General features: G+C 36.2%; 1 protein-coding gene across 1 annotated transcript in view; it reads left to right on the forward strand.

Annotated features, from left to right (window-relative positions):
- The window catches only part of SPATA16 (spermatogenesis associated 16), a gene marked incomplete at its 3' end in the record, with an annotated part of 224,424 nt that overhangs the window by 29,012 nt on the left and 167,885 nt on the right, over nt 1–27,527 (forward strand). The window contains exon 2 of the mRNA XM_082839271.1: nt 27,080–27,225. Within this exon, the coding sequence (XP_082695397.1) occupies nt 27,080–27,225 (146 nt within the window). The remainder of the gene's footprint in view (nt 1–27,079; nt 27,226–27,527) is intronic.

Genomic DNA, 27,527 nt, shown 5'->3' on the forward strand with positions numbered 1-27,527 from the left:
ATATTTAGTAAATAGTACTATTTACTAAACATCATTTAGTAAATAGTACATTTGAAAAATCAGTACATTTTCAAATAGTACATTTGAAAAATTTTTAGTAAATAGTACATTTGAAAAATGTACTAAAAATAGTACATTTTTAGTAAATAGTACGTTTAAATCAGTGATTATAATCCACAATTTAAGACCTGCTCAAGTCAGAAATCTCCAAGCAGGTCTCACAATCCCACCCACGCCTTAGGGCCTGCTGTGCGGAAAGGGCTGCATGCGCTGAGTACAGGAGGAGCAATTTACCGGCATCTTCCCATTCCCTCCTGCCTGGAGTCCCAACCCCTTCCCTGGCGCTCATCAGTGACCCATCGGTGCCTTTCTCACTGCCGACTGCAACACAGCTCACCACGCTAGTCCCCTGACGGTGACAGTTCCTCATTCTCACCTTTCAGGTCCTGACACAAAACTGCCACCACCATTTCTAAAGGTCCCCTCAAGTCACAGAGACTTTCACAGAGACCTCATTTCCTGCAGAAACTAATGGGCCCTATCCTTGTCTCCTCTACAGCTGTCACTGATACAGGCAATCATGCTCTCCGTCTCCTCAGCTGTTAACTACACGTCCTCCTCTCCCTCCCAGTTCTTTCCTGAAGCTTCCTTTCAGGTACTGATTTCCTCAGCCATCCACAGATAAGAACATTTCAATAGCTAAGCCAAGATAAATTTGCAGCGGCCATCAGATGCTGCCTCCTGCCTCTAAAGGAGAAGAGAATGCTCCGCACAAGATGGGTGTTTTCACAGCCTCTGTCGGTGTTTCCTCTAACTTTTAGTCACAACCTGAAGTGAATTATTACTTTGAAAGCAAGTTCGTCCCTTATGTCCAAACCAATTCTCTACCAAGGTAGTTTGAGTCTTATTTCTCCTCTTTGGTCTCCTCTGGAGCACTTGTCTATGATTTGGGCATGAGATAGAGGGAATCTCAAAGTTCAAAAGTCTTCTGGTCCAATTACATATCTACTTTTAAAAATACCATCACCGGGGCTTCCCTGGTGGCGCAGTGGTTGAGAGTCCGCCTGCCGATGCAGGGGACACGGGTTCGTGCCCCGGTCCGGGAAGATCCCACATGCCGCGGAGAGGCTGGGCCCGTAAGCCATGGCTGCTGAGCCTGCGCGTCCGGAGCCTGTGCTCCGCAACGAGAGAGGCCACAACAGTGAGAGGCCCGCGTACTGCAAAAAAAAAAAAAAAAAAAAAAAAAATACCATCACCGCCAGTGGGTTGTGCAGGCTGAAAGGAATTTGCTTCATCGTAGGCGATCTGTCCATCCTTGAACAGCTCTGACCAGGAGAAGTGTTTAACTGAGTTCACTGAAATCTGACTTCCTGAGTGTTACATCCTCTGGCTATACTTTTTCCGATCAGGACATTACAGTATCTTCCATGGTCACTCGCCTGTCTAGTACTATTCATCACTGCTTCTCCATCATCTAACATAGGCTCCCAAAGCATAGCAGGCTCTTAAGAAACATTTGTTGAATGAATGAATGTTTGTGGCCCTTTCTACAGGACTGCAATTTGTATCTAAGACATTTATGAAATATAATCTTGGTCTTCTCTACGCCAGAAGTCCTTAGTTTTCAAAAGAAAAAGTTTCAAGTTCAAGTTACATTTCCTTTCCTCTGGGCTTTCTCCAGTGTGTCGAAATTTATCTCAGTAAACTATATACAAATTAAAAATATAAATTACATAAAGAGATAAATTATAGTAAAGAGATAAATTACATTTAAATATACATTTTATGTATATGACTATATAATCATGTGTGTGTGAGTATAAGATTCAGTTAATCTACTTTTCTAAATAAAGTTATGTCAACGTATAGAGCACGAGTAAACAAAAACTAATTAAAAGCACTCTCTTAACTGAGAAAAAATATACCTTGGCACTCAAAATCTACTCACAGCTAAGTGGTTTTATTTAGGATTATTAACTTTTTTTTTAACATCTTTATTGGGGTATAATTGCTTTACAATGGTGTGTTAGTTTCTGCTTTATAACAAAGTGAATCAGTTATACGTATACATATGTTCCCATATCTCTTCCCTCTTGCGTCCCCCTCCCTCCCACCCTCCCTATCCCACCCCTCCAGGCGGTCACAAAGCACCGAGCTGATCTCCCTGAAATTTTTTGTTTTATACAGAGGCTTTGTTATAATATCATTAAACTATTTTTAAAAGAGAAATCTGAACCACAACTCTACCACCCTGCTGCAGCTGTTATCATTCTTGTTTCCCCCCATCTTGTTCATATATAAAAATAACTTTGTTATTGTAAATATACGGTATACATTTGCATTATACTTTTTTCACTTAAAATTATATTGCACATATTTTTCATATTATCATTAATCTTTATTTTAATTTCATCAGCTTATAGTACTTCATCGATTTGATATACTATAACCATTTCCCAATTAGTCCTGATTTAAAATGTTTCCAGTTTTCTTATAGAAAATGCTGTTAGGAATATTACATACATATAGATTTTCTTCCTAAATATCTTGTCAAATTTAAAAATATTCACTTCTCTCTATTATCATTTGAAAGGATTTTTCAGTTTCTATGCGTATGAGTTTTGGTTATATGTATACTATTTATTTCCAGTTTTATATCAATGTAGTTAAAAGCTAAAGCCTGTAAAATTTTGACTTTTAATTAAAATTATTCATTAAGCCCTGAAACATAATGTTTATAAATTTCATAGATATACTTTAAAAGACATAGCCCCTTTTAAAAATGATTAGCATTTTTTTCATTCTAAGAATATTTATAAATACCTAATTGATGCCAGGCACCAGGCTAGGAACCTGTGATGCAAGAATGAACAAGACAGCCCCCTGCCCTTATGGAGTTTAAGGTCTAGCAAGAAACAAAGAAGTGAGAATAAACTGTGGTAAGTGTTATGATAGGACGGTTCAAGGTGCTACTACCCTTAGGCCCAGGCAAAAAGGGTCCTTGGCCTCGGCCCCAGGTTTCAGAGAACCCCACTCTGGCCCTTCCCCAGCCATGCCCCTTTCTCACCAGGCAAAGAGACAGCAGGCATCTGTGGGGCATCCTGGATATGCCCATCTGGAGCCCACAACAACCATTAAACCTCCTGGGAATAGCAGGGGTGCCAGAATTCCCTGCTCAAAAGGTCCAAACCCACTCCTAGGGCCAGAACAGACTTCTCTAGAGCCACCTGCTGAATGTGGAGCCTGTGCTTATGTGTCTACCAGTGAACACGTAAAACACAGCGCTTGGGGAAGATTGTGAACAGGGACTGAATGTGTGGTCTGGGTTGCCCACACACAGGCAGAAGAAGCCCCTGGCAGCTCTGGTCAGAGGCAGGAATGGGAAGGGAAAGAGGAGTGGCCACAGAGTGAGGACAAGGGGCTAGGCCACTTCCCCCCAGAGTCATGTTCCAGCACAGAGCTCTGAAGATTCTGAAAATTCTAATTTGAACCTTGTTTTCCCGGTGGTTTTGAGGATATATTTGTCAAGGTAGGAGGATGGAACATATTTCATTTAATGTTTTGTTAGCATGATTGATAGTTTTAAAATATTTAGATATATGGGACGTAAGCCTTCATTTGTATTCTTGCCCCAGTCCTTAACAAATGTTGGGGCAGGCTTGGTACAAGGTACCATGGGGACACCTAACAGGAGGATCTAACCTTCGATGGGGGTGTCATAGAAGGCCTCTCAGAGTAAACCATGGTTCAGGAGCCTAGGCTCAGACACATGATATTCCACTTACGTAACCACTACATTTATAGGCTAAAGGTGGAAAAGTCATATGCTCATCTTAATAAATGCCAAAACTGTATTCGATGGAATGCAAGAGACAGTCATGTTCAAATTAACACTTAAAACCCTAGAATAACAACATAGGTAGCACAATAAATGCTTTATCTATATGAAATTAAACACTGACATCACATATACATGTTAAGTACCAACGGTGTTCCCTTTAAATTTAACCAAAGATAAGAATTTCAACTATCACTCAATTCTTTCACATGGATGTTAAATCTCTAGCCCATTCATTTTGGCAGATGTTAATTTCTTTTCCCTTTTCCAATGGTTTAATGAACAGTTTTAAGTGAGAAGAACTGTGCCGTGTCATTTACTCCACCACTTCCTTAAAGTCCTTTACCTTTTTCTGGTTTGTCGTTGTTGCTAGTCTATACACCCTCTTGAAGGCACGAGTTCCATAAAATTACTACCTGCTTGTTAAAACGTACTTTTATTTATTTCAAATTTTCCTCTTTCAAGATTCAGTGGAAGCCTACATTTTCCTCCTTATGGTTTTGTATTTGTTTGGTCAGCCATTGCCTGGAGCTGGTGTTTACACCAGGAAGCGACTCATTATTCTCCCAAATGGTTCCTGTGTCTCACTTATTAACCCGTATCAGCTGGAGGCAATGGCATTCCCTCTACCCTCCAGGCTTAACACACAGCCAGGAACTTGGCACGGGAAAAGTGTGGTGGTGGAAGTTCTGGCCTGCCTGGCTACGAGGAGCAAGCGGTTAATTGAATAGAAACAGGTCACGTGGCATGTTTAATTTGAGTAAGAATACAAGTCTAAAGTTGTTTGCCTGGTCACTGCCAGGCATCTGTTAGCTACTGTGTTTACTGATGCATTCTCTCTGTCTTTCTCTTTCCCGATGTCTCTTTCTCTTGTATTTCTAACTATAAATTCCCAGATAAGATTTTGATTTTTGATACTTGATACAGGACTGTTCTTAAACAGTGACTAAAGGAAAGACAAGACATCTTCACGAAGCAGCAGTTTTGGTGTTCCTTTGTGGCTTCTTCTCAAATTTTACAATAGAACACGTGAGAACTGGGATGCTGCCTATTCTCAAAGTGTATTTTCAGAGAAATTATCTCACTCCGAGCTTGTATGAGATACAATTCTCTTCTCCCCTACAATTTAGGATCCATGATAATTTTCTGGACATCAAGCATGTTTATGCAAAACTCTTCTGCTTTAACGAGAAGACAGGACTTGAAGATACGTGCTTTTGATCATCCCTGCAGGACCATTTTATCAGTTCGTAAATCAGGGAATCCACTCAGGATTCGTCTAGCGATGCCCTGTTTGCTTACATTCAAAGTCTTGGCACGATCGGAAATTGCCTAAAACTGATTCTCCCATTATTCATCAAGTATAGTTTGGACAACAAAAGTGATCTCCAAGATACTGTTTCCATAAAATAACAAAATTCTCCATGGTGGCGTCCCCAGATGTCTCCACTGGGCCTCACTTCCCACCATCCTCATCCTCCTTTCTTCTCCATCCCCATTAACCCCTACAGCCCCGGGTCTCAGCCACTGAAGTGGCTTCACCTAGCATTTTGGAGTCTCAACATGAAAAGCCCATTCTTGGTTTCTCCTCCTTGAAGGAGAGGGCTCCATTCACCTCTGCAGTGCGCTTGCCTACTTTCTGACTCTCCAGCCTCTGCCTAGGCTTTAACTAACTACTTGATCCTCTGAGGAATTTCTTTACTGACCCCTCCCTTCTTCAGGGTACTTCAGTGGATTCTGGTAAAAGGAGCCCTGGCCTGAGCCTAAGGGAATCTCTTACCTTAGGGCACTGCCAAACTATAAGGCTTGTGTTCTGTCCCCTCCCAGACTTCTGTTCTAGAAAATCAAGTTGTATACAACCCCAGGCACCTAATGCATAATGAAAAGAACATTAAAATCACAAATAATTCTATAACTCAACAATGATAAACATTGTTGATATTTTAGGGTATGGTGTGGCATGGTATGGTGTGGTGTGGTATGGTATAGAATATGTAATACATGAGACATAATTATACTAAACAATTATTCATTGTGTATATAAAATTCAGTTTTAACTAGGTGTCATGTATTTTTATTCGCTAAATCTGGAAACCCTATTACAGCTCTAATCCCAACAGGCTTGTTTTCCTTCACATATATCCTGACCAATAATTTCACATTTTCACTAAAATAGTGTTTCAGGAGTAATTTTTCCCAGGACATTGATATCATTTGCTACTCATGCACTGGGTAGAAAAATTGTTTCCTTTATTGGTCAGTAGTATGTTAATGAAGAAAAGAAGAGAGATTTTAGTTTCCACTTTTATGTTACCGATTGGGAGTTATAGCTTCAACATGTACTAACTACTTGATCTCTGTATACACCAATTATTTCTGTTGATTCTGAATACTAAGTGATGAAAGAAGACTTTTATTTAAAAGTAGATAAATGATAAAGTTGCCAGACAAATATCATACAAAGGAGAAGTAAATTCATGTGGAAAACATATAATAATATCATTGCTTTTTCTTCCCTAATGCATTTTAAAAAATGTGAGAAACACAATTTTTGTAACCCTCTATACAAAGGTAAAAAAAATGTTATTTTATCAATGATGGGGTTTCATTTTAGGGATGGAGCTTAGAGATTATTTTATTAATTTTAAATTTTTTGGCTTATTTTAAATGAGAAGTTCATCATGGTTATGTTTTTTTTCTTTTTTTATGTTCACCATAATATTATCGACAATGCACTCCTTGAACCTAGAAGTGATTTCAAGTCCTAATGAGGACTGCATACAAGATATTTGTGACTTGTCAAGCTCACCAGAAATACAGAGAATTGCACCTGAACTTCTGCCCTATCTATATCAACTCACTGTCGATCTTTTGACAGTATTATATTTCAGACAGTAACTTTATAAATTTGGGCACCTAGAGAAATTCTTCAACAAACTAAAACATTTTCAGGCTGACATTAACGCTAGACATTTTTAGGTATCACATGTAGGCCAGAAATGTAAAATGGGTTTGTGCCGCAAACTTTTCTAAGTTCTTGTAATTAGTGTAACCATAATAGATGAAAAATAATGGCAAGATTTCCTTCTTCTCATCTGCAGACCTGTTTCCTTCTATTCATCATCACCAAAGGCTAGTGTGAAAGATAGCCTAAAGGTTGGGCATTGGAGAGTCTGCAGCTGCTCAATGGGTATTTTTGGAAAGTGAGGTGGCATCAGGGCTCACCAGGACCCTGAAGGAAGATCTGCAATACTAATTCGGGGAAAAGCAGTTCTCATTCATTTGGCTTGTTCTGATATCATTTCTTGGCAGTAAAAAGAGGCTAAGCTAATGTGCAAATCTGACAATCGGGAAGTCGATGAGTTAAAATAGTACTTGATATCATCTCTCCCTTCTGGTCATCTGGCGTCTGTGCTATTTTGAATATCATTTTCAGTGTTGAAATGATTTTACATGGTCAGAATCACTCAGGTACGGTCCACAGTAAATATGACGTGGCAACAACGAAAATCAGAATCAATGCATGTTTCTAGTTGGTTCAGCCTTCAAATATATTTAACCAGTTGGTGTGTTTTTTATACAAAGAACTCCCCATCCTAAGGATATGTTGCTTTTAACTGTTTTTCTTTTTTCCCTCAATACATTTGTCCTTTTAACTTTGCCCTGACTGATAAGGGGCAGATTCCTATAGAAAGATATACACACTTCCTGTCTGAGACCCAGCACTATAGTACCAGCACTGTAGTAGCCAGCATTTAAATAGTACTAGATTATTTTTAAATGCAGTAATTTACCTATATATAAAATAAATAACTAATAAGAACCTACAGTATAGCACAGGGAATTCTATTCAATACTCTGTAATGACCTATATGTGAATAGAATCTAAAAAAAGAGTAGATATATGTTTATGTATAACTAACTCACTTTGCTGTATACCTGAAACTAACACAACATTGTAAATCAACTAGACTCCAATAATAATTTAAATAAATAAATAAATAAAATGCAGTAGTTAAGAGAACACCCTCTGGGCTCTCAGTTATGTGAATTTGAATCCAAGATTAGTTGTTTACTATGGCTTTGTGACCTTGAGGAAGTTATTTAAACTGCCTACACCTGAATTCATCTATCAAGTGAAAATAATAAGGTGAAAATAATATTGTATCTATCTTATAAGGTAATACAAGTAAAGGGCTTAGCAGAATTCATGGCATATGAAATAAGTTTCATTTATTACTATAAGAATATTATTAACAAATTTAAGTTACATTATAGTATAAGTCACTACAGAAGTGTTATAATTATCACATTTCCTCATGAATTTTCTCCCCTCACATATGACTAGCTAAAATATTGAGGTAGAAATATATTTTCTCCTTCATACATTTTTCTCCTAGGGGTTCCTGCTATTAGCTAGCATATAGACACAGACAGGAGATGGGAAGTGTTGTCTTTGTGTTAAAACTGTATTTCCCAAACAAGTTTAATACAGAAACTCACTTCCTACTTGTCTGGGTGAATCTTTCCCTTTCTTTCAGAAATGGAAAACATTTTCACAGAGCCTTTAGGAGACTCTGATGCCAGGGTATTATTAGTGAGAGAGAAAGTAATCGTTCCCTTCTTGTGCACTTGGACTGAGAGCCATCAAAGTAAGGTATCCCCTGTTCTCACATCCCTTGAAATCCTGATAAGTTCTCTAGCAAAAGTAGTCCTTTCTGTAATGTCTCACCACCTGCTCTGGGAAACACTATGCCGGCTTTTACGCTGAAACTTCAGTGGTTGTGCTTTAAAGAAAGTTTTATCCTTGTATGGAGGGATGACTTGTGTGTACTATAAAAACTTTTCTCTGCATAGATCCATAAATATTGCTTTAAATCCCTTTCAGGAATTCAGATCCTCTTATCATTGTTTTTATGCCTCTTTTTCCCCTAAAATATTTAAACTTGGAAACGATACTATTTTTACTAAACTCTCACCCTTTCTACTTTTTTTCAACTAAAGTCATGAGAGAGAGATGAAGTCTAATTTGTAACATGAACTATATACATTTGGAATCAGCAAACAAACCTTGTGAACAAACTATTTCAGAAAGAAACATACAAAGATAGGGGAAACATACTGAATTTGAAATGAGAAGAATTATTTTTAGTTTCTTCCACGGCTATTTATGAACCCTGTGACCTTGGGCAGGTTACCAGATTTCTCTGAATCTCAGTTTTATAACCCACAAAATGGGACTCAGTGGCTGCCTGACCTGCTTCTTAGAGCTTTGGTGAAGAGATAATGTATACAAGGGTTATATAAATTCGAAATCCCCATGCAAATATTTTTAGTAGTACAGGATTAACTGTTCAGCTGCTCTCCAGAAACCCCCTTGAAAGGTTCTGAAGAGTTGCTGCCCTCATAGCCGGGGATCATGCACTGCCCTGCCATGTTCACTACTGCCAGAACATCACACACCACGTAATCTTTCTTTTGACATTCGAATATATTGATAAGAGAGGGATTATGCAAAAACATACTGACATTTTACCTGAAAGATAAGTGAATAATTTTCCTTTATCCTATTTTTAAGAGCAAACTCTTACAAAAAGTCACAATACTGATTAATATAATCCCCTCATCTACATAATATAATATATTCTTCAAACTTTTTACAATCCCTGACTGGCTATAAAATCTCAGCTATTGTAAATGATTTTTTTTTTCAGATTTATAACATTCTATAAAAATTTTAGGTACAAAAAAATATTTTCTACTGACCTAAAACTGGCCTAGCCTCATGTGTGTTTCTTTAAAAGCTTTATTCTCCATGGCCTAACATCAAGGTGTTAGTTTAAACATGTATTCTGAGAAGGAAAATATCCATTGGTATTGCTAATGTAAGAAAAAAAACAAACTTTATACTAACCAGAATTTTACACCTGACATAACAGTATGGATTAAATGATCCCAGAGCTCCATTCTTTCTGGGCCTAGAAAAAAAAAAAATCTCTTGACATCCACAAACATTAATTTCTAGTATGCTTTAAATATGCAAATAAACATCTCTGAATGTTTAAAAAGAGAATTTTAAAAGACAGTGAGACATACCTGGATTTGACTAACTTAATAGTAACATGAGTAACATATACACTGAAATAGAGTATATCAGCTCACACCAATAATATAATTACATTGCCTTCTGATCAGATGTGCTAACCCTGCTTCTTCCTCTCCTCAAATTCTTTTTAGAAACATTTATCTCAAAATTGAGGTATTAACCAGATGCCAGCCCCACTTGAACTAAGAAGTAAGGAAGGTGGAAGTTGCCTTAGGATAGCATTTCCCAAAATGAATTTCACAAAATTCTAGGCCCTCAAGATGTTCTTTTTAAAAAAATGAGTTTGTTGCAGGAAGGGAATTCTATGGACAAATAAGTTTGTAAAATATTGTATGCCGTATCTTCCTCTTAGATATTTGCATGTCTTAGTATACATTAGCATGTTAAGTAGTTTTAATAGCTCTAAACTACTAAAACTACTTAACATATCACCTGCTTATTTGACCTGAGAAACGTTTTTGATCTAATAACTCCTTAACTTTCTGTGGAACATACAATTTCAGAACTGTTTCTGTCCTGAAGGAACCTGTGGTACTGAAAGAAAAGGAAAAATCCAGTGGTAGTAGAGACCCAGACTTTTATCTTGTATCATAACCCACGTGGCACACCTTCACATGAGGGTGAATGGATGAGGAATTTGAAAAAATAATTTAGAATTTAGAGAAAGAAATCTATTTCTCTCCTTGTAGTAGATTAAACTATTGGTTCCAATTCTTCTCTCCCACCCCCACCCAGTCATAGCATTATTCATCCACATCCCACCAGTCTCAGCCCTTGACATGGGGCTTGACCATGTGACTTGCTTTGGCCAATGGGATGGGAGTGGACCTGAAATGATTGAGGCTTTAAATGTGTTTGTCCAGTTGTCTTACTCTCTTCTACTCCTGCCTTTTCCATGAGAAGATCATGTCTCAGATAGCTGCTGTTATAAGCCCTAGTTAACCTAGAGTTAACTACCATCTTAGAGCCAAGCCTAGCTGAACATAGCCTAGATTGGCCAACCTTAGCCAACCTAAAGGTGTGTGGACAAAAAATAATTGCATATTGTTGTATGCCAGTGAGTTTAGGGGCTAGTTTGTTCTACGGTGTTTTCATGGCAATTGCCGAATTATATACTGCTCCACAGGAGTTTGCTCCTAAATAATTAATGCTGCTATAAATGTCCATAACAGCTAAAAGAGAACACGGTAATGAAATCAAGTGATGTATCACAGGACACTGAATTTGTGGATCATTGTTTTATTAATTCCCTTTATTCTTAAATTCTTGAAAATGATGTCCTGTCAAAAGCATAAAATTTTTTGATATCTTACTTCTCTTAGTACGGTTATCCCAACAGTTTTAAAGAAAATATACCCTCCCAGACAGCTCAGCTTTCCCCACTTAAACAAAATGAAGTAATGAAAAACATTTAATTGACATGAATATAAATTTTAAAAGAAATACGTCTGCAGTTTCATATATTAAAACCAAGGATTCCACAGAAACCCCAATTATTATCGAATGTCCTCAAAATACTAATTTTAGTTTTACTGCTATTCAGCAAAGGGGATGAAGAAGTACATCAAAAACTCTCCTGCCTAAGGAACTAGTCATTCTGACATGACAAACTTTGGTCCAGCAGGCACCTCACTGCTACCCGCGAGGCCTTCATCCCTGGACCCCAGGCAAAGACCCTGTGTTCTTGACAAGAACTGTGCTCTTTTTCTCGCCAGAGCACCTCCATTCTCTCTTCTTTTTCTCATTTTTGTGCATCATCTCTCATCCTTCTTCTCTCCATTTCTACACGTTCTAGATTCCTCTGCTTCTAGTCATAAAATGGGTGATTGTAGGAATTAAGTGATTCTTGTATATAAAAGTGCCTTCCCTGGTTGCTCAACAAATATTGATTTATCTCTCTATTTTCCTGACTATCCTACCTATCCTACCAATTCCATAATGGTAGTCCAGCGAGCTACAGATAGATAGATACATACATACATACACAGATATCTATATCTCACTAGACTACTATACAATCTGTCTCACTGCATGTATGAATATGAAAGAAGTAGTCATAAATAAGAAACCAGCGTTAACAATAACTGTTGGGATTCACATCTGTCCTTCTAGGATTTGACTGTGACTCACATTAATGGCCAGCTGAGGAACACACTATCTAAGAAAAACAGGATCTAGGTGAGACAGCAGATCTGGATTTGAATCATAGCTTTAGAACTTACTGTCTGATAAGTTAGTACCCTCTCTTCAACCCAATTTGCTCACCTGAAAATTGGGAGTAATAATATATAATAGGATACCATCTATAAAAGATAATATCTAATGGAATACTATATATGAAGAGCTTAGCAAAATGCCAAACACACAGCCAGCACTCAATAAATGCTAGCTATTATAATTATTGTACAAGAGCTGAGTTTGTAAGTCATAGTATATTTACTTTATAATATAAACACCTTGAAACAAGCACACTCTTAACATTATCTTCATTTTAAAATCACTACCTTTATGAGCTGAAATGCAGAGACGAGAAAGAGGGAAGATTTATTGTATTAATTCATCTCACTCCCACCATGCTTCTAATCTGCTTTACACATCAGATAGCTAGAGTTTAGGGGTATCCCTGAAAAAAAAAAACCTGAACATTAATGTGTATCATTTACATGCTTCAGAGCATAAGCAAATTACTGGCTGGTCAGATCAAGGTGAAACACAGTGGAATGCACTCACTATAGCCACGCCTCTATTTTAAGGCTATCTGTAAGGAAAAAAAGAAAGATTGAAGCATAGCTATTTTAACAAATAGGAGTAGGGTGATTAAGTACTTTTTACTGTCATTCAACAGTGCGTCACCCAGGGAGCAACCTCATTTCTCCAATTCTGCTATAAATTTAATAGCGGTCACATCATGGCCTACTTGGCTGAAAAGCATTGCTCCTGAAACCCTGATGGTACTTTTAAGTCTGCTGATGTGTGAACATAATTCTCTGTGTCTCTTAGCTCCACATACCCTGTCTCTCCCAGGGAGACACTTTAGTAGATCTATGTGGCACCATGTGGAAAGTTACAAGGGACGAGCTCTCTGATTCTTTCCTCTTTCATGTAACAAGATGAGATAAAATTTAAAACCAATGGGTGTAGATATTCTTTCCACTCTGTTAAGGGAATATAAAAAGATATTTATTAAAATTGAAAACTATTAGTTATGGGACCATTGCAGTCTGAACATTTAGTTTGGTATATAAAAAGGGATTGTAAAGATCCCATTGAAAAATTTGCAGGATAGGATGGTGGTTAGCCATTGTGCCTAAAGCCCATCCCTCTATTTGCAGTAACCCGCAGGAAGAAATTTCTAAAAAGTAGGATCATCGCAAAGGGCTGCCAGACACCAGGTAGAATTTCCAAAAAACAAACCCTCAAGGAAGAACAGATGATGAAAAGTAGATTATCACCTATATCTACTGCATGCCCAACTCAGAGACTCATGTTCAAGGACTCATTTCTGGGGCTCTAAGTGCTATTTCATCCCCTAATTCCAGTATTAGTACTCTCTTTTTGTATCTATGCGTAAATGTTAATCCCTTCAACATTTAGGAAGTGGAAATGGACAAGAAATGGTTTATTTCACCTTGAGATATGAAGTTAATGAGAAGAAGAGGTGGTGAAAGAAAGAGCAGTGAACTCTGGAGGTTGAAATTTCTTTGGTTTTTGTTTTTTTCTCCTTACAATTCTCCCAGCAAAGAAAGTTCTATAGGTAAGTTCTAACAGTACCAAGGTAAGCTGCAAGGAGAACCAAGAAGAAGCTACCAACCCAGTCTCTAGTAAACATTTGGCGTGGACCAGGCTCCTGTGCAGTCGGACCTTAAGAAAGATTCTACATGGTGGAAAAAAAAAAAAAAAAAGGAAGCATTAAACTCAGGTGGAATACTGAAGTCATGTTTTCCAAGAGAAAACCACTGGAAGTTTTCATCAGCAGTTCTACTGAACGTCCAACAGAAGTGTTAGGTACTAAGATTTAAAAAATAAAAAGAAAATTCAAGAACAGAATAATTTAGGACAATGAGCCTGATGTGGAGGAAAGAGGACTTTCCATTAAAAAAAAGAAAAAAATCTTGGGGCTTCCCTGGTGGCGCAGTGGTTGAGAGTCCGCCTGCTCATGCAGGGGACACGGGTTCGTGCCCCGGTCCGGGAAGATCCCACATGCCGCATACCGGCTGGGCCCGTGAGCCACGGCCGCTGAGCCTGCGCGTCCGGAGCCTGTGCTCCGCAACGGGAGAGGCCACAGCAGTGAGAGGCCCGCGTACCGCAAAAAAAAAAAAAAAGAAAAAAAAAGAAAAAATCAGTTTTAGCCCCTGTTAACTGGGAAAATCACTAGACTTCTCTTAGCATAAGATTTTTTTTTTAAATTATGTAAGTTTCAGGAGGTTAACATTATAATTCAACATCTGTATACTACAAAGTGGTCACCAGCACAAGTCTATTTACCATCCATCACCATGCAGTTGACTTTCTTCACCCATAGGTTTTAATACCTGTCAAATGGGAAAATTTGATTTATCTACTTTGTGGAGATACTAAAAAGTTAGATGTAATTATATACATGAAAATCTCTTAGAAATTTTAAAAATTCATGAGTAAAGGAGTCTTTAATATCTTTCCTGTTTCAGAGATTGTCCTCTGTAATTCTGATTTGATACTATCACTTATTGATTCTTCTTGCTTCCAGTTTAAAATTATGCTGCAATTTAATTTTTGATTTCTTTATAATCTATTTTCTTCAATTCCCTAATCTCACTGTTTCAAAATAACAAATGTATACTGCCTTTACAAATTATCTTTTCTATTTAGATTCAAGGGAACATCTTCAGAATTCAGTGCTAGAACAGGGAAAGAAATGCAGAACATGCCAAAACACCAGGCATCATGACTGATCTCATAGAAATTAACAAGAAAAAGAGTAAGAGCATAAAAGTCAAATGGTAAAGGATCTGACAGATAATCCATAAAGAATGAAATATAAATGACTAACAAATATGCAAAAAAAGGTCTAGTCTTACAAGCAACTAAGAAAAGCAGGTGGTAACATTTTAAAGAATAACAAGAAGCCAACACTTTCTTAAAGAGTTACTGGCAAGAAAGCTGGAAGTAAAAGCAAATTCTCTTCCTGAGTAAAGCACACAAGCACACAACACACTTCTATATAAGAAAAACTAAAATAAAAGCCCAGGACCAGGTGGCTTCACAGGTGAATTCTATCAAACATTTAGAGAAGAGCTAACACCTCTCCTTCGCAAACTCTTCTAAAATATAGCAGAGGGAGGAACACTCTCAAACTCATTCTATGAGGCCACCATCACACTGATAGCAATCAATACCAGACAAAGATGTCACAAAAAAAGAAAACTACAGGCCAGTATCACTGATGAACATAGATGCAAAAACCCTCAACAACATACTAGCAAACAGAATCCAACAGCACATGAAAAGGAACATACACTATGATCAAGTGGGGTTTATCCCAGGAATGCAAGGATTCTTCAATATATGCAAATCAATCAATGTGATACACCATATTAACAAACTGAAGAAGAAAAACCGTATGATCATCTCAATAGATGCAGAAAAAGCTTTCAACAAAATTCAACACCCATTTATGATAAAAACCCTCCAGAAAGTAGGCATAGAGGGAACTTATCTCAACATAATAAAGGCCATATATAACAAACCCACAGGCAACATCGTTCTCAATGGTGAAACACTGAAACCATTTCCTCTAAGATCAGGAACAAGACAAGGTTGTCCACTCTTACCACTATTATTCAACATAGTATTGGAAGTTTTAGCCACAGCAACCAGAGAAGAAAAAGAAATAAAAGGAATCCAAATCGGAAAAGTAGAAGTAAAACTGTCACTGTTTGCAGATGACATGATACTCTACATAGAGAATCCTAAAGATGCTACCAGAAGACTATGAGAGCTTATCAATGAATTTGGTAAAGTAGCAGGATACAAAATTAATGCACAGAAATATCTTGCATTCCTATATACTAATGATGAAAAATCTGAAAGAGAAATTAAGGAAACACTCCCAAAAAGATATTTTATTCTTTTTGTTGCACTTTTTGCAACAAAAAGAATAAAATATCTAGGAATAAACCTACCTAAGGAGACAAAAGACCTGTATGCAGAAAACTATAAGACACTGATGAAAGAAATTAAAGATGATACAAACAGATGGAGAGATATACCATGTCCTTGGATTGGAAGAATCAACACTGTGAAAATGACTATACTACCCAAAGCAATCTACAGATTCAATACAATCCCTATCAAACTACCACTGGCACTTTTCACAGAACTAGCACAAAAATTTTCACAGTTTGTATGGAAACACAAAAGACCCCAAATAGCCAAAGCAATCTTGGGAATGAAAAATGGAGCTGGAGGAATCAGGCTCCCGGACTTCAGACTATACTACAAAGCTACAGTAATCAAGACAGTATGGTACTGGCAGAAAAACAGAAATATAGATCAGTGGAACACGATAGAAAGCACAGAGATAAACCCACACACATATGGTCACCTTATCTTTGATAAAGGAGGCAAGAATATACAATAGAGAAAAGACAGCCTCTTCAATAAGTGGTGCTTGGAAAACTGGACAACTAAAAATAAAAGAATGAAATTAGAACACTCTGTAACACCATACACAAAGATAAACTCAAAATGGATTAAAGACCTAAATGTAAGGCCAGACACTATAAAACTCTTAGAGGAAAACATAGGCAGAACACTCTATGACATAAATCACAGCAAGATCCTTTTTGACCCAGCTCCTAGAGAAATGGAAATAAAAACAAAAATAAACAAATGGGACCTAATGAAACTTAAAAGCTTTGGCACAGTAAAGGAAACCATAAACAAGATGAAAAGACAACCCTCAAAATGGAAGAAAATATTTGCAAACCAAGCAACTGACAATGAATTAATGTCCATAATTTACAAGCAGCTCATACAGCTCAATATTGAAAAAACAAACAACCCAATCCAAAAATGGGCAGAAGATCTAAATAGACATTTCTTCAAAGAAATACACAGATTGCCAACAAACACATGAAAGGATGCTCAATATCACTAATCATTAGAGAAAAGCAAATCAAAACTACATTGAGGTATCACCTCACACCAGTCAGAATGGCCATCATGAAAAACTCTACAAACACTAAATGCTGGAGAGGGTGTGGAGAAAAGGGAACCCTCTTGCACTGTTGGTGGGAATGTAAATGGATACAGCCACTATGGAGAACAGTATGTAGGTTCCTTAAAAAACTAAAAATAGAACTACCATTTGACCCAGCAATCTCACTACTGGGCCTATACCCTGAGAAAACCATAATTCAAAAAGAGTCATGTACCACAGTGTTCACTGCAGCCCTATTTACAACAACCAGGACATGGAAGCAACCTAAGTGTCCATCCAGAGATGAAGGGATAAAGAAGATATGGCACATATATACAATGAAATATTACTCAGGCACAAAAAGAAATGAAATTGAATTACTTGTAGTGAGGTGGATGGATCTAGAGTCAGTCATACAGAGTGAAGGAAGTCAGAAACAGAAAATCAAATACTGTATGCTAACACATATATATGGAATGTAAAAAAAAAAAAGTTTCTGAAGAACCTAGGGGCAGGACAGGAATAAAGACACAGACATAGAGAATGGACTTGAGGACACAGGGAGGGGGAAGTGTAAGCTGGGATGAAGTGACAGAGTGGCATGGACATATATACACTACAAAATGTGAAATAGGTAGTGGGAAGCGACATAGCACAGGGAGATCCGCTCAGTGCTTTGTGAACACCTATAGGGGTGGGATAGGGAGGGTGGGGATATGGGGATATATGTATACGTATAGGTGATTCACTTTGTTATACAGCAGAAAGTAACACAACATTGTAAAGCAATTATACTCCAATAAAGATGTTAAAAGAAAAAGAAAAAATAAATAAATGAATTAAGTATTAAGTAAAGATACTAGTTAAAAAAAAATTACAGAGAAACAAAGCAAAAACCCAAAAACCCTTAGGAAAGAAGTGGGGGGGAATAACAAAGCCAACATAAAAACCAAAATCAATGAATTAGGAAGCAGAATAGCAGAATTAATAAATTAATCTAAGAGTGTGTTGCTTTTTAAAAAACAAAATAATCAAACCCCCACTATTCTAATTAATAAACAAACAGAGAAAACAAAACTATATAGCACCAAGAGTGAAAAGGGGAATGACACCACTGGTACAACAGGCATTTAAAATGTTCTAAAAATATAATGTTCTTCACTGTAATGACAGATTTTAGAGTCTGAATGAAATTGGTAATTTTCTAGGAAAATATAAATTAACAAAATTGATACACAACACTGAAAACCTACACAGTACAATAATAAAATAAGAAAAAAAAAGAGGTGAAATGAGCTGGGCTGAAATTTTTTTAACTATTTATTTCCAAGTGTTCCAGAGTGTTGAAAAGACGGGGATCTTTCCAATTTGTTTTATATAGCTAGCATAAGCCTGACACCAAAACGTGATGAACATAACTCAAAATAAATTATATATTTGGGAAAAAATCTAATTATATATTTACTAAGTGAAAATAAATCAATATGAATTAGAACAGCCCAATTTTAAAATGAATAAAATTCATGAACAGCATACACATGGCCAATAAACATGTGCGGCTGATTTAGTAATCAAATTAAGGTGAGGTGCCTTTGTTACTCATCTGATTAGCAAAGAATAAATAGATTAAAACATTGCTAATACCTAGTGTGCGTGAGGATATAGAAAAACAAAAACTTAAATACCTTGTTGGTAAAAGTGTAAAACTTTTCTGGAGACCACTTTCATGATGTATACTTTCTAAAATATGTTTTTTGGGTTCTGATATATATGCCTGACTCGGCAATTCCGATATGTAAGAGTATATTATAACATATAGAATATGAAAATTTAGAAATGGATCAAATGTGTGGGCAAAGATGTATATACAAGGCTGTTCAATGTACCTTATTTATGACATTAAGAACTTTCAGTGTCTCTGGAGAAATTTCTCACTAGGAAAAACATTAAATGGGGATCTGGTAAAATTATGCAGCCATTTAAAAAATGGTATAAATCTATATTTATTAATGTCCAAGATACAGTCAAAGAAAGAAACATAATAGTATGGATCATGAATAATATCATTTTCATAAATGGAAGGAGAAAGACATAGATAGATGACAAAGAGATGATAGACAGAGAACTAGCTAAGATAGATATATCCACACCAACATCTAACAGTGGTCATTTTTTAATAATAGAATTGTGAATTTTTTCTCTTTATATTTTCTTAATTATCTAAATTTCTAACAGTTTAGTACAGTTCTTTTCATTATCTGTGTTAAAGAACCAATTCTCTTTGGTGTTGGTTTTGTCCCAATCTGTTGTGGAATGATACTTTATTAAACAGAGTAAATATAAATTACTAGAAAAAAATGAAGTAAAAATATGACATAAAAATACAAAAGCTAGGGCTTCCCTGGTGGCGCAGTGGTTGAGAGTCCGCCTGCCAATGCAGGGGACACGGGTTCATGCCCCAGTCCGGGAAGATCCCACATGCCGTGGAGCGGCTGGGCCCATGAACCATGGCTGCTGAGCCTGGGCATCTGGAGCCTGTGCTCTGCAACGGGAGAGGCCACAACAGTGAGAGGCCCGCGTACCAAAAAAAAAAAAAAAAAAGCTAATTTTTATTATAATTCAAGAAATATAATATTTCTCTATCAAACTACTATGAAAGTTTCTAAATGCTTACTCTGTTTCTGTGCTTATCTCATCATGGATCAGTAGCTCATGAACTGACACTGTAGCACTGGTATAGTGATTAAACACACAGACTCTAGGGCCAGACATCTAGGTATGAATCCAAATTACTGTGTGGCCTGAGATGATTACATAACTCTCTAAACTTCAGTTTCCTCATCTGTAAAATGAGTAATGAGTGCTATGCACTGAATGCTTGTCCCCCGCAAATTCATATGTTGAAACTTAATCATATATGTGATGGTATTTGGAGGTGGGGCCTTTGGGAGGTGATTAGGTCTTGAAGGTGGAGCCCTCCTGAAGAGAATTTGTTCCCTTATAAAAGAGACCCAACTGAGCTCTCTGGTCCTCTTTCTGCCATGGGAGGTTACCATGAGAAGTTGACAATCTGCAACCTGAAAGAGCGCCCTCACCAGAAGTGGACCACACTGCACCCTGATCTTGGACTTCCATGTCTCCAGAACTGTGAGAAGTAAATGTTTATTTTTTAAGCCACCCAGTCTATGGTACTTTGTTATAGCAACCTGAACTGACTAGGACAATGGGCATGAAAACAGTGATTATCAAATGAGGTAATAGATGGAGCACTCTTAGAACACTGCTTGTAACATAATAAGCAGTATTTAAATGTTTGCAATTGTCATCATTATAAAAAGAAATAGAGTTAATAGTAGAGTTAATATTGGGAAATAAAGACAATAATTTAGTAGACAATCTTGAGACACTCTCCCAGAATTCAGTGGTGAAATAAATCAGAGAGCCTAACAGACATGAAGAACAGAGATGGAAATGCAACTTAATTACTTTCTTAAGAAAGAAAACATGGCAATTGGGATGGGAACAATAATCAAAGATGTAAGTGAAGAAAACTTTTCTAAGTTAAAACAAGAAACCTGGGTATGGAAACACAAAGACCTTACCTCTTTCCGGGCAAAACAGATGAAAATAGAACACATCTGGATTCATAGTAGCAATAATTTTGAATTACAAGAAGATAGAAAAATATATCACACGCGTGGGGAAAACAAAGAAATTTCAACACAGGAAGTTCTTTTAAATTATGTCTAGTTTAATCCAAAAAAGTATTATTTTTTTCCTCCTCTGCAGGCTAAATATGAGAACATAAATGGAGAACTATGTGTTTACAGAGAAACGGTTATGTCTCAAGAAACGTACACTCAGCCACATTCCTTTACATGTATAAAGTCAGCAAAAATATATTCTCAGTTATCCGTGAGCTCAGAGAAGTTACCATCCACATAACCCCTCTTTGAAAAATTACTTGGAAGTGGGGCTTGCAAATTGAAAGATGTTTAAGAAAAAATAAATAATGAAGTCATAATACAAAAGGACCTGCCACCTTCTCCCTGTGAATATCACTAAGTACAACCCTCACCTCATGGCAAATGTCCTTAAATAAGAGACCACAATAATGAGAATGTGGAGAAACCGATGCATTCTTTCACAATGGCTGCCAAATAAAACTTCAGAGCAAACTTCATTATGAATTATTACCCTTCATTATAAAAATCAGTCTATAATTTGACAAGAAAAAAACCAAGAAAATTATTTCTCTCAGATATGATTAATCTTCTCATCCCAAATCTCAGTTAAACATGATAATAATTGTGCTAAAACAAAAGGAGGGGGATAAAAATGAAAGACACTTAAACCTTAACATGATTATTTTTTAATTAAACTTTACTTTGAGATAACTGTAGATTCTTATGCGGTTGTAGAAAATAATGCAGAGAGATCCCATTTACTCTTTATGCAGTTTTCTCCCACTGGTAAGCTCTTGCAAGACTAGTACCATCACCAAAATATTAAGATTCAGGCATTCCACCAATCTTAAAATTTCTCCAACTTTACTTGTACTCGTGTGTGTGTGTGTGTGTGTGTGTGTGTGTGTGTGTGTGTGTGTCTTTACTTCTGTGTATCTGCCCACCAAAGTCAAAATACCTTACAGTTTACAGTTCTAACACTACAAGGATTCCTTCCTGTTGTCCTTTTATAACCACAACACCCATTCCATCCCTAACCCCATACAATCACTAATCTGTTCTCTATTCCTATAATTTTGTCATGTAATCATACAGTATATAACCTTTAGGGATGGGGTTTTTTTCACTCAGCATAATTCCCTAGAGATTCACTTAAGTTGTTGCATTATCACTCACTCATTCCTTCTTATAGATGAACAATACTTTACAGTATAGCTGTACCACCATTTTTTTAATCATTCACCATTGAAGGACATCTAGATTGCTTCCAATTTGGGGCTATTATGAATTACCTTGCTATAAACATTCACATATAGATTTCTGTGTGAACATAAGTCTTCATTCTCTGGGATAAGTGCCTAACGTTGAGTTGTACAGTAGTTGCATGTTTAGTTTTTTAAGCACCCGCCATATTGTTTTCTCCGCTGGCTGTACCATTTTACATTCCTGTCAGCAATGTGTGAGTGATCCAACTCCTCACCATTCTCAGATTTTGGTGTTGTCACTATTTTGTATTTTAACCATTCTAATAGGTATGTGGTGATACCTCACTGTAGTTTTAATTTACATTTCTCTGATGACTAATGATGTCAAACAATAAACATGTTGAACATCTTTTTATGAGCTGATTTGCCATCTGCATGTCCTCTTCAGTGAAAAATCTGTTCATGTCTTTGCCCACTTTCAAACTGGAGTCTTTTTTTTTTTCTTAACTGTTGAGTTTTGATTCCATTATGGTAGCGAATATACTCTGAATGATTTCAGTATTTTTCAATTTATTGACGTTTACTTTATTGCCCGTGATATGCTCTATATCGGTGACTTTGCCATGGGTGCTTGAGAAAAATATGTATTCTGCTGTTGTTAGGTGGAGTGTTTTACATATATGTCAATTACTATTGGTTGACTGTGTTGCTCAGATCTCTATGATATTTGCTGATTTTCTTTCTAGTATTTCTATCATTTGCTGAGAGTGGGATATTGAAATATCCAACTATAATTATAACATGAGTATATTTTAATATGTTTTAGATTTTAATTGAAAACATAAAAAGAAGCACAGCATATGAAAAAGAAATGCAAAGATTATATACGATACATAATTTATTATAAAAACATGAAAAGGATGTTAGGAATATGTAAAAAATTAATGGCAATTATACATGGTGATAGGGTTATGGGTAACTTACTCTCCATCTTTAGATTTCCTTGTAATTTCCAAAGCAATATAAAAACCTTAAAATTTTCTGATTGGATGAATGATATATACTCCTATTTGTAGCTAACTGATAACTCAAATAATGCCACATTTTTCAAGATTTATTGTTCTCTCCTAGACCTTCAGGGATCACTCAAAATTATGTCCCAGGAATATGGTGGGCAAACACTCACCATACAGTATTCTAATAAGGGAGAATCTATTAGCAATATCAATCTTATTAATGATGATACTAATTAAAGAAAAATGTGTGGCTGTATTTTTAAGAATGGGACCATAATATAATATTTAATCTTGGTTATTTCTGCTATTACTGGGCTTTATATTATTTTTATCTGTGTTTTTAAACAAAACTTGAAATTCCTTTTTGCCACAATTTCTGAAAATAGGTTTGATATTTATTTCTTAAAAGAACTTTGAGATACCTTAGAAAAAGGTTTTATAACTCTGAAGTATTGCCATCTTGTTTTCAGAAAACTATCAAATATATTTTGTAAGATACGTATTTTTTTATTAAAATTTGAGCTGTGATTCTAATTTACTACTGAAATTTCATTTTAATCTACCTTCTCATGAAAACAACAACAATACACATAAGAGTCTTCACTGCATTTTCCCTTAAATATTATGCTTTTAACTTGTCCACGCTTCATTCAAAAATATTTTAGGCTTCTTTTCAAAACAAAAACTAACACATAATTTTTGTTTCCTAATTCAGTCTTCTCACTGATATACTGTATCAGGTAGTTTAAAAGTTTTTATTGCCTTATCTCCATGAGTTATTTCACCAAAAAGGTAAAGTGTATAGCTTTAGACAAATATATTTTGAACTAAGTCACCCTTCCTACATTCAAACAAATACATCTCACATTAAAGTTCTTCATCTTCTAGAGAATTAACTTCTCAGTCTCTACAAATGTCTGAATGAAAATTTGAAAATTCAGCAAAATATCTGTAATGTTCTTTATAATCCGGACACCAGTACTTTGTCTATATTTACTATAATTCTACCTTTAACTTCAACATATTTACAACAATTTGCAAAGCTTATTTCAAAGATGCCCCACTTTGGCAAATAAATAAAGCAACCTTTGATAAAATCAGAAAGTACTCTATCTTAGAGTACTTGACTGATAAACCAAGATCACCACAAATACACATAAGCCTACCCAGCAGGCTGCCTGTTCTCCCATTTTCATGTGAACTGAAAAATTATCCCTGTCTCTCCTTGCTGTCTTATAGTTTGGCTTCATAAAGTATACTCTTTAGTGTGTTAAGATTGATCATTTTATTCCTTTTCTGGCCTTGAATCTCACAGAAGTAGAGAATATTGAAGACATTAGATCAGGCATTTATTCTTCACTTTACCTCAGTGTTCATAGACGAAGTCTTTAATATTATTAAATCTGAAGGTCAGCTTCCTCTTACCATGTAGGATCTGAGTGTCCTTGTAGATGCTACTCCCTGAATGGCCCACATATTCATCCCACAAAAAGTGTGCCTGAGAAAGGAAACATGCCTGCTCCACCACAACAGAGAGGGACACAGCGGAGGAAGGGGCAAAGGACACTTACACTGTGGGGCTTGTTTGTTTCTCTTTTGTTTCTTTAAGATGTTATGTGAAAAATCCATGAGATGTGAGCATTTAAGACTTGAAAAAAAATGCTGATTTAATTTAGAGGATAAAATTAATCAAGAGGTTCTAGAATTTTAATACGATGATATGCTGGCAAATAAAACTACATAATTTCTACTCATTTTGTTTTCTATTGATTTGGGCTTTATAAAGAGCTATGTCATCCAAAAACCTTTTTATTTTCCCCCTGAAAAACTGTTGCTTTAGGTATCTCTGGGTCCTACAGGATCAGGTTGGCCCTACAGGATCAGAGGAGAGGTGCGGTCTCAAGCTGTCATGTTCAAACTATAACACTTTCTCTTAAATGATATTTTATTCCAACTATATTGACATTCGTGAGGTCAGACTCCCAGGAATAGTTACCAAATCAGTGTTAAATGCTTTGTCTCTTTTATTATCAATTTTATTAGGTAATCTTTATAAAGCAACCAGACAACATTGACTGAGGTCATTTACTTTGTATCTTCCACGAGAGTCTTTGCTTTTTTTCCCTCCAAATAATTGAGAACTGTACTCTGAGGACCCTTATAAGAACATAAATAGAATTTGACTCTTTTCTAAAGGATAATTTGAGGGGAAAAACTTTTACATTTGATTGTGTGCATATAGTTGTTCAGGAAAAGGAATAATAGATTACATATCTAAAGAGCTCTTATAATTAGTAAGAAAAAGATTATGGAAATAGGCAAGGAATATAAAACAGGAATTTACATGGAATTAAAAATAGCCAAAATTTATTTAAAAGACCTATCTAATGCAAATTAAAATGTAAGGGCAGTAATTTTTGTCTGACAATTACTAGTAATTACTCAATAACTATATATTGACTGAATGTATGTATTATAGTAACAAATTTCTCCCATCAAATTGGAAAAGACTTTTAAAAATGATATGAATTCTCAGACTTGACAGGATATCCAGGCAAAAGATAGTAGCACCAGGTAACTACCAATTCAAACTAGGGGTGTTTAACATCTAGATTCACCATCAGCTCATAGCTGTTGGATAAAATTAAGAAGAGAAATACATTTTTGAACAGAATATAGTCATTCTCAACCCATTTGCACTTTAAAAAATAACTGACAACAATGTTAATGTAAATGAGGTTGCAAGGCAACCTCAACTTACTCTATAAAAGAAAGATTAGGGGACTTCCCTGGTGGCATAGTGGTTAAGAATCCACTTGCCAATACAGGGGACACAGGTTCGAGCCCTGGTCAGGTAAGATCCCACATGCCGCGGAGCTACCAAGCCCATGCGCAACAGCTACTGAGCCTGCGCTCTAGAGCCCGCAAGCCACAACAGCTGACTGAGCTCGTGAACTGCAACTACCGAAGCCCGCGCGCCTAGAGCCTGTGCTCTGCAACAAGAGAAGCCACCACAATGAGAAGCCCAAGCGCCACAACCAGAGAAAGCCCGTGCGCAGCAACAAAGACCCAACGCAGCCAAAAAAATTTAAAAACAGAAAAATTAGTTTAAATAATATCATTTAAATGAAAAGGATTTAGAATACAAGAAATTTTACACTAAGGTATATATAAATAGATATTAACTCCAAATATTACTATCCCTGGTAAGAAAACCATAGAGGATATAGAAAAGAGCAAAGAAGCAGATAATCGGAATAAGGTCACTAAACAGAGGTGGAGTTTCTCCTCTCCCATCAGCCTTGATTCTAAGACACAGTAGAAAACTCTGAGGGAAAAAAAAAAAAAGTGCCAATCTATCCTTGTCATATTATTGACACTTCTTAATGTTTGGGCTTCTCCTCCCAAAATTAATTATTTTCTTCTTCTACAGTTTATCTGTGGTGCCCAGAAACCACTGACTTCCTGGAATTTTTATTAAGAATTCCACATTCCTGCCATGTTTTTCAGATACTGTGGCCTCCGCCAATAAATTCTAATAAATTTTCACTTCTTTTCTTTCAATAACATCCTAGAGAATATGATTCAGACTCAAATTAATCACCGATCATGTTAATGGCTCCTAGGAGTTTACTTCCGATACCCCTTATTATATTAAATCAAATTGATAGTGTGCTAGATCATTGCTCAGCTGGGTTTTCATAAAAGCATTGGTATTTAATATGATTTCTATCTGGTTTTCTGCTAATATCTTTGTTTATTGTGTGCTTTATTTTTAAAACAGACATTCTTAGCTAATGGCACCCCTTTAAAATATATCATACTTTAAAAATATTTTACAGGAAACATTTTACAGTAAAAATACGTTACTTATATTACAGTCACTTAATAGTGAACAGGAACAATTTATTTAATTTACAATCAAAATGTTAATATTTGACTTGTAGTTTGGAAAAAGTACATGTACATATATATGTTTTGCTTGTTTAAAAGATCAATTATATGTCAAGATTATTAGAAAATTTAAAGCACTGTATTTTTTTTAAAGCTTTGCAGCAAAGGGGCAGCTCTGGGAAAACCATTTGAAGCATCTGCTGAAGATGTAGCAAGTGTGGCAAGTTTCATTGAGACAAAGCTTGTTACATGCTATCTACGGATGAGGAAACCTGACCTTGCCCTGAATCATGCACACAGGTAAAATGAAGTATTAATAACTACAAGTAAGTACTATCCATGCAAGCAGAGGGTATTATGTGAGCTTGTATGATTAACTTAGATTCCATTTAAATTTAAAGACAAAACAAAAAACATTTCTTTACTACTCGATTTATGTTAAACTAGGCAATCATAGAGATCACAAAGGGCATCTCAAAACCTAATGGAAGAAAGAGAGCCATAAATAGTTATCCATAAAGCCAGACAAAATAAAAAGGCAGATAACTGTAGTAGCAAATTACAGCAGGAAGAAAGGAGGGTACGAATAAGGTTAAGTAAGG

Source organism: Leucopleurus acutus (assembly GCF_964270905.1).
Source record: "Leucopleurus acutus genome assembly, chromosome: 5".
NCBI classification, from domain to species: Eukaryota; Metazoa; Chordata; class Mammalia; order Artiodactyla; family Delphinidae; genus Leucopleurus; species Leucopleurus acutus.